This window comes from Chiloscyllium plagiosum, chromosome 6 (assembly GCF_004010195.1).
Source record: "Chiloscyllium plagiosum isolate BGI_BamShark_2017 chromosome 6, ASM401019v2, whole genome shotgun sequence".
Taxonomy (NCBI): domain Eukaryota; kingdom Metazoa; phylum Chordata; class Chondrichthyes; order Orectolobiformes; family Hemiscylliidae; genus Chiloscyllium; species Chiloscyllium plagiosum.
Window position 1 is genome coordinate 74,152,075 of NC_057715.1, and position 8,734 is coordinate 74,160,808.

Consider the following 8,734-nt stretch of genomic DNA (forward strand, 5'->3'; position numbering starts at 1 on the left):
AAATCTTGTGTTACTCAAAGTTAAGGAATTCATTGAAATTCACTCACTCAAAATATAAAACTTTTTCAAATATAAATCTGCAATACACGTGCAAACAGAAGAAAGTGTAGTGTGTGAAGGTGGAACTAAAAGTACAGTTTTCTTGGATATACTTGTGTGAGCCATTTTGAGATTCCACATTTTAGGATCTCTTTACAGTTATGTTTTATTTTCTTACGGCTAATCACTTTTGCAAAACTTACCATACCACTTGCTCTTATGTTCTGTAACACATTCTTTTCCCCAATGTTACTGGATTTTCCTGACTTATGCAGCAAAAAAAACCGAAAGCTTATAATCATGGCTCCTCACAGGAAGGAGGTTTCAGTGTCTATGGCCGTTGGCCCCCACAAGAGTTAATCCATTTTTTTTAACAAAGTTTCAGTTGTCTACTGTCAAGAATTCCCCTGTTGTCATTTGATATAGGTAGGAGGGTTTCCGTTTTCTTCTTTACAAAATGAGTTTTAGATTTAAGTTTGTATTTCAGCAATACTTCTGGTAAAGAAGTCTCATTCCCAGAGACTTTGAAGGTCACATGGTGAGCTACATATTCTGGATGTGAATTTCAATGTTTAGGTAATATCTTTGTATTAACCTTTTCAAAGTGTGATAGACAGTTTTATTCATGTTATTTTGATAGTCCTTTGTTAATTCCTTTTGAGCTTGTCTAGCTTCAAAGCTAGTAATTTTGGCACCCATTTTAAAGTGTCTCAGCTCACTTTTTACCTGTTCCCTTTCAAACCTGAGTCCAAGGCTTTCCAATTACTTTGAGATTTAAAAATGAGTAGATTGTATTTTATATCATGACAATATTCAATAGCATCATGTAATCCTTCTAGCAAGAACAGCAAAGTTCAGAAGAGGGGAAAAATTAATTTAATTGGAAGATTACAGCTAACTACAGAAAGAATGAGAGAAGAAGAAAATGAAGGAATAGTCCAGCTGAGAATATTACGCACACAGGTATAGTTTAAATTATATAAATATGAGCTTTCCAAAATTAATATTTGTTGTGATTAACATTTTAAATTTGTTAACATTAGAATGTTGAAATGTATAGGATAATTTTATGCCTTTACATTTGGAGTAGATGGCTTTGTCCAGTAGCAGTATACAATGGACCTGATTTTACAATGAGTAGCAATGTGAGATTGCATTTCTAACAGAAGATTCTGATCAGGGATCTGTCAGAAATGAAAAGTCTTTCTTACATTCTGACAGTTCTTTTGTAGAGCAGAACTGTCAGAGGAAGGAAAACCAATGCCCCTTTTCACAAATCAGTTGCTGTCTAATAATAAGTACATAAGGGAAATGAGAGGTTAGGGTGGAGGAAGAGTAAGCAGTTAGGCTCCAAGGTTGGTAAAGGGGGTCAGCTCCCAGGCTGAATGAAGTGGCAATGGCTCCACTAGGGTAAAGGAGAAGTGGGGACCCATTTGCCATTCCCTGTAAACTTTCGAGCTGCTGCGCAGATGTCCAGTAGCTTCCAGAAATGGAAACTGTGCATCAGCATGCCAATCAGTTTGGGTGGAGATTTCCATTGGCTGCACAGATTAGGGAGAACGTTGGTGGGTTGGGGTCACATAGTGTCAGGAGCTGATGAGATGGTCAATCAGGTCCCAGAGGTGTCAGGTTAGGATCTAAAGGGTGTAAGTGGCCTGGGGAGGTTTAGTTGGGGGAAATTTTGTTTTGGGTGAATTGAGAAAAATGGCTGTAACATTTTTGGTGGTTGAATAACTTAGCAGTATTCTCTTTTTCAGGGTTCAAATATAAAGGATAATAATTTGAGCAAGTCTTAGAACTGCCTGTTCCATAGGGTACAGTGCCAGGAAGGTGGGGGTTGACAGATTTACGTACTAGCCAATCAAGTACATAAAAGCTACTATCCCATGCTATCTCCATAATCCTTGATGTTGTTTGTCACCACAACCCTATCAATTTCTGTCTTGAATATGTTCAATGATGGAGCTTTCACAGTTTTCTGTAATAAAGAATTCCTAAGATTCACCACTGTCTGAGCAAAGTGATTCCTCCTCTTCTGTCTTAAATAGCCTGCCCCTTATCCTGAGATTATGTCACTAGTTTTAGATTAACTAACTAGAAGGATCATTTCAGGTTTATGCCCTGTAAAAAGTTAGTATTCTTCAATGATCCCTTATTCTTCCAAATCTGGAGTAAACGGACTTATTCGCCTCAAAGAAAAACAAAATCCTACCACACCAGGGATTAATCTAATGAACCCTGATTGCTTTCCCTCTGTCAAATGTATTCCTCCTTTAGTAAGGAGACCAAAAATCTATGGAAAACTCAGTTAAGGTCTCTCCAAGGCCCTATGTAATTGCAGCAAGACATCTTTACTCCTGTATTCAAATCCACCTGTGATGAAGGCCAGCATATTTGCCTTCCTAATTGCTTGCTGCACCTTTATGCTAACTTTTATTGACTTATAAACAAAGACACCTAGGTCCCTCTGACACTTGCACTTCTCAACCCCTCACCATTTAACAAACATTCTACTTTTTTCATACAAAAGGGAGTAATTTTATACTTGTTTGACTTATATATCATGTTCTAGCATATGCACTTATCTAATTCCTGTTGAAGCCTTCTGGTATCATCCTCTGCTCAAGTTCCCTGCCAGTATGGCATCATTTCATAAGCATTGGGTTAAGAAGAATACATTAGTTACCAAAAAGCTGTTCTAAAGAAGTGGCACTCCAAGGGACCTCTGCGCTCATTAAATATGAGGGAATGAGCAGCTTCAGAATGTGTCTTGTATATTGAAAAAATTTGCAGTGTAAAGGTAGTCACAATTTTGTTGAAATATCTGGGATATGCAAGTTTCAGAATTTGGCCACTGTCCAATTCTTCAGGGTATTTCTCTTGCTTTAAGTAACAAAATGAGATGTAGATAGAGATTTATTGATAAGGTTTTTTTTTTAACTTTTTTGTATCTTTAAAACAATCTTTATTTTGATTCTTAAGGAAGTTGTTAATTTCCACTGTTAAATAGAAGCATAAAATACCTGAAGCTATTCTGTAAATTGATTTGCAGTTTGAAATTTTGATTCCTTTTGTTTACATTTCTAGGAAGCGATCATACAAATCATGAAGATGCGGAAAAAAATCACAAATGCTCAACTGCAGACAGAACTTGTAGAAATACTGAAAAATATGTTTTTGCCACAGAAAAAAATGATCAAAGAACAAATTGAATGGCTGATAGAGCACAAATATATTAGAAGGGATGAGTCGGACATAAACACTTTCATTTATATGGCATAGTGACTGTTTAAGAGAACAATGCCAGAGATGGGAAAGAGTCCTATTTTGGTCTTTGCAGACTTTGAAAGAGGTAGCTGAAGAGTGACTACAATTCAAAGATTTATTCAGTTGCATTATTAAGTCCCTGCCTTACTGTACAACAGATAAATAATATTTACCAGTTTCATCCACTTAGCATTTATCTGCCTTTGTGTAGTTCACTTTTGACAGCATGCTATTTTGTGGGAGTACCGAATTCATCAGAATCTGCTATGCTTTCTTCGGCCCTATTTTCACTTGTTCTGTACCAGAGTTAAATATATTTTTTTTTCCAGACACAATTAAACCAGTGAATATAGGACTTTAAAATTTCATGCACTGGGGGAAATACTTGAGTCATTTTATATTACAAAATGGTGTTAGGAGCAGCAGTTTCACTTTTCTGAAAATACCAGGTGCTGTCATTTAGTACAGACTGGTCTATGATTTTTGTAACCTGTTGCACACTTGAAAGTTTAATATTACTCTGGCTTTGTTGATTCATTATTGGGCTTGGCTAGCATGTTACTGTTAGGAGTTGCCCATATTGAGTAATTCTAATACTATTTTAATTAACTGGTTGCAACCTGTATTCAGAGATTGTGTTTGCTACTCAACCCAGTCATTCAGGCCTGTCATAGTTGGAACCCATTTTTCTCTCCCATCCCGAAGGAGCACCTCAATTTAGAGAAGGTTGCAACAAGCTTTGAGCAGAATATGAAGGATAGAAAAATTATATTTGATAGTTCCTTAAAGGCCTATTGAGTGAAAGAACCATTGATCGTTGTACCAGGCTTTACAGACCATGAAGTACTAGGTTTTGTTAACATCCTGTGCTGTTAGGTTCCCTCAACAATGGTGTCATTTGCTATAATTGGCCTGCCATCTTGCATTTTTCTGAGAGCGCTAAAAATTTAGATCCAAATAACCATTTGTATGAAATTTCTTTGTTTAAGTGATAAAATGGAAAATTACAATACTGTTTTATAGTTCCTTGAACTAAGGAAATGAGGCAGGGTTTCGTTCTTGACTTTACCCAGCTATTCCATGTGGAAAAAATACTGTGGTTGATAAGTCAAATTGCCTGCTGCAATTTTTCCACACGAAGGTAACTATTTGGGTGAAGAAGAGTGGTGCTGCAAGTTCTTGTGGAACTGTATCCTATCGAGAATTGACGCTTTCAGAAGGAGGAGAGGAAATCTGATGGAAAACCTACAGTCCGTTTTACCTATCGGATATAGTCCAATCAACTGGTGGTTTTATTGGAGATATCTGTAACCTGTCTATACCCTATTTTCTTTGCATATTAGTTCTAGGTGGAAAGTTGGGCAGAAGAGAAGTAGTAACAGAATGAATGTGTATCTGCTTTTGTGATGGAGGCTGTTTGCACATACACAAACAGATACATGCAACTGTCACTGGGATTTATGTGTGTTTCTGAAACAACTGAAAAACTAAGATTGCTTCACTACTGACATTAAGTGATCCAGTACTTTCCACTAGCTTCTATAAAATTGAACTTATCTTTCACAAAATGTTGGCTCCTCTAACTTCAAATATTTTGGCAACAAACCTTGCATGTGTGCATGCCGTACTGAAAAACCTTTTTTTTAAATCTTCAGTGCCCCAGTGAGACTTATCATTCTTATTTGACACTGCAGATCAGTTAACACAGATGGCTAGTTTGCAGTGCAGAGTGATGACAACAAAGCAGGTTCAATTCTCATACCAGCTGAGGTTACCATGAAGATTCTACTTTTCCAACCTTGGACCTCGCCTGAGATATCATTTCCCTCTGGTTAAACTCCCCACCAGTCACATCTGTCTATTGAGAGTGTGACCCTACAGTCCTCTGGAACTATAGCAGCTTTATTTACTACCTGACATTGCTGAAAATTCTGGCCCAACTTTCCTATATGTGGCTCTTATTTTACTGATTTACTCCTATATTGCAATTTTATTCAATTAACTGGCAATATTTGTCATAATTCTAGAGACTTTAATTGGAATTCCATGTGTTGTTGCACTTCATCTTGTCCTTTCTCTTGAGAGGTATGTTTTGTCACATTTAATACTATGGAAAAGGCAAGATAGACTGTAAGGCAAGGGCCTCTCAAATGAGCTAACTGAGGACTTAAATGGATAAATTTAGTGCGGAATGCCCAATGCATTCCAACTGAGGCTATTGCTGATATCAGAAATTTGGGTCAGATGTAATGGGAAGGACAGAGACTGCAGTGTTTGAAGTTGTATCTACTTAATATGGCAATAGGTTGCTTGGAATTCGTGGTACTGTATGTTCTGGGAATTGGGGAAAATTGTCAAATCTCGTTGAGTGAAAATGAATAAATATGTATTCAATGTTAGGCTGTGCACATTTAAATCCCATTCCTTTCAATTACTTTTTTTCCACAAAAGTGCTGCAAATTCAAAGGAGTGCTGACTATGTTCAGCAGTAACCTTTGACTACAACTAGTACTCTTTCAACATATTTTACCAGTCAGCATGTAGTGATGGAAATTCTCAATGACACATTTTGATTCCTAGCTAACTGATAAATTAAAAGACTTGGCCAAAATGCACATTTTAAATGTCATTTAAAATTAAGTTCTCGTCATCCAGTATCTTAGTGAAATTATCCAATGAGTAGCACGGAAATATAGACTATGAAAGCGCAAGATTCAGTTACTGGATAATGATGAGTTAGCTAACCTCAGTCAGGATAACAGTAGACATAGCTCCCCTAAACTGAGCGGGATATAAACCAGGATTCCTGCTCAAGACTGTTATCTGGTTACTCCTGAAAGTATGCATTAATTAGACAACATGTAGCATCTGACCTCAGCATGGTGCCAACTGTAGTTGAACAGCTTGCCATGTGATCAGAAATTCACTGGCTCAGTTCAGATATGAATGATAGGCACTTGAGTCAGGCACTAAAGGACAGCTAACATCTATTGAAATACAGCAGCAAGGAGTCAATAACTTTGAGGGTAGCAAAGTGAGGCGGAATAATTATTAGCTAACTTGAAAATTGCTGCAGTTTGTGCAGGGCACTGATTGTACATGTAGCATGTATGCGCAAAAGGGACTTTTGGTGAGTTATTTTCATTTTCTTCCTGCAAAACTTAACCCCTAATATTTATGGGGTGATAAAACTTGAATACCTTGCTTTCAGGTTACAGTTTTTTAGTATCTGCACATTCTTTCCATAAAATGGGAGTATTATTTCATTTCAAATGCATTATGTACATCCAGTAATTGAGCATGAGGATCATGAATTCTCAGTTTGAAATATATCCAATCCTTGAATGCACTGAGATGAGCAACAAAAGAAAGAAAAGTATGTATAACTGCAGTGAAGAAGGAAAAACGGATATATAACATTTTTACTGGATTCAGCATTTGGTACTGTTGCTAGATGAGAACTTGGAAAAAAAATTCAAGTGCCGATTCACTTGTTCAATGCCAACCCAAACCAAATGCAGAGAAATCAGTGTCTAGTTCTGAATCTAATCACAATGATCTGGGAAGAGGTCGTGAATAATTATTTTATAAGAAAGCAAACTTAATCTTGATTATGTGACCAGATTATTGTGATTTAATACAGAGTACATTAGTATAAACAAAGCAAATTGCATGCTTTATGAAAACCCCAGAAATGGCATGCACCGTGTATCTGCACACAGTTTCACTTCATTGAATAAAGATGTGTATATGGATCTTGTAACACTGCCTGGTAGAGAAAATATGGGAAATATTAGAATTATTACTATTCAAATGGAATAAGAATCATCTTTTTATATGGAATTAGCCAACAATTTAGAATTGTGAGACTTAATAAATTGTTTTATCAAACTGCAGTCGAATGGTAGTAGATATTAAAAAGTTTAAAGTCTTCCATTTCTGTGTCCACAGAATCGTTAATTTTAATATTCTTTTGAAAGGATCTTAGATCTGCTCTCAGACCTTTCTTTTACTCCCTGCAGCCTCAGTGAGTGTAATTCAACATATTCTCCCCAAATAAAGTTCAAGACAGCTTGTAACTTGTTAATCTAAATCCAAGTTATTCAATAACTAGTCAAAATATTCAAATTTTCAGTGTTTGGATTAATTTATTTGTACTATCCTAGAAACTATCTTTTTAAAATTTAAAAAACTACAATGAAAACTTATAACTAAGTTTTTTCATTATATTGAGAATAAGATTTCTTTACTCATTTTTGCAAATTTATTGTACACAAAATACTCAAGAAACTTGGACTTGCACGGATGATTTTTCATGTGAAGCTGTGTGTTGAGGTCATCAATAAATTGTGAACATTTGTTACCCTAATTATACATAAGCTGTTGCATTTTTACATATCACTGTAAAATGTTGAAAACTTAGCTTTCCTGTAATATACACTAAGTAAAGCCTGGAGTGTTGGGCAAAGTTGAATTGAGAGGTTTTACTTTATCTACAATTAATATTTACAAGTTGAATGTGTGCCACTACATACCAAGGTTATGATGCTGTACAATTTTGAATGGTTGCAGTTTCTACATAGCCTGATCAAACTATTTTGATGTACTACATTATTTTTTGAATTTTTATTTTTTAAGTTGCATAATTTATTTTCCAGCAAAATAAAAGTGCAATATAAAACCTCCATGTGCGTTTTATATAATCAGTTATGTAATTAAGACACTATAGTGCAGTCACAAATTAAAATACTTTCTCTAAATTCTGTTTGATACCGTATCCTTAAAAATCAGATTTTCTATTTTACTTGCAAAACTGCTTTTATTCATTCATGGGAAATGGGTGCCACTGGCAGCATCAACATTTATTGCCCATCCCTAATTGCCCAGAGGCCAGTTAAGAGTCTGCCACATTGCTGTGGATCTGGAATCACATGTAGGTCAAACCAGGTGAGGATGGCAGATTTCCTTCCCAGAAGGATGTTACTGAACCAAATGGGGTTTTACAACAACTAGCAGTGGTCACATGGTTGCCATTTGGCCAACTTTTTATTCCATATCTCCATTCAATTCAAATTTCATCGTCTGCCATGATTGAATTATCTCCAGAGCATCGTTAAAAATGGAAAGTGTTGGAGAAACTCAGCCAGTCGGGCAGCATGCATGGAGAGAAAGAGTTCATGTTTTGAATCCAGTATGACCTCTTTGGAACTGAAGGAGCTTGGAAAATGATAGTTTTTTGGTTGTTGATGAAGGAAGAAGAAAAGCGAGTACAACAGATGGTGAGAATGTCTCGAGCAAATGACAAGGGAAATGCTAACAGTAGTAGACGGATTTGGTTGTTAATGATAGGTGTGATCAGTAAAAAGGAGGCCAGCTTTGCTGAAACAAATGTGACAAAACAGTGATGGTAAGGTTTGTAATCAAAATA

The 8,734-nt window shown here is 36.1% G+C and overlaps 1 protein-coding gene across 1 annotated transcript in view; it reads left to right on the forward strand.

The window, feature by feature from the left end:
- The window catches only part of LOC122550706 (cullin-5), a 73,754-nt gene extending 66,074 nt beyond the window's left edge, over nt 1-7,680 (forward strand). The window contains exons 18-19 of the mRNA XM_043691842.1: nt 879-1,002; nt 3,127-7,680. Of these exons, the coding sequence (XP_043547777.1) occupies nt 879-1,002; nt 3,127-3,321 (319 nt within the window). The 3' untranslated portion in view covers nt 3,322-7,680. The remainder of the gene's footprint in view (nt 1-878; nt 1,003-3,126) is intronic.
- The last annotated feature ends 1,054 nt before the right edge of the window (nt 7,681-8,734 follow it).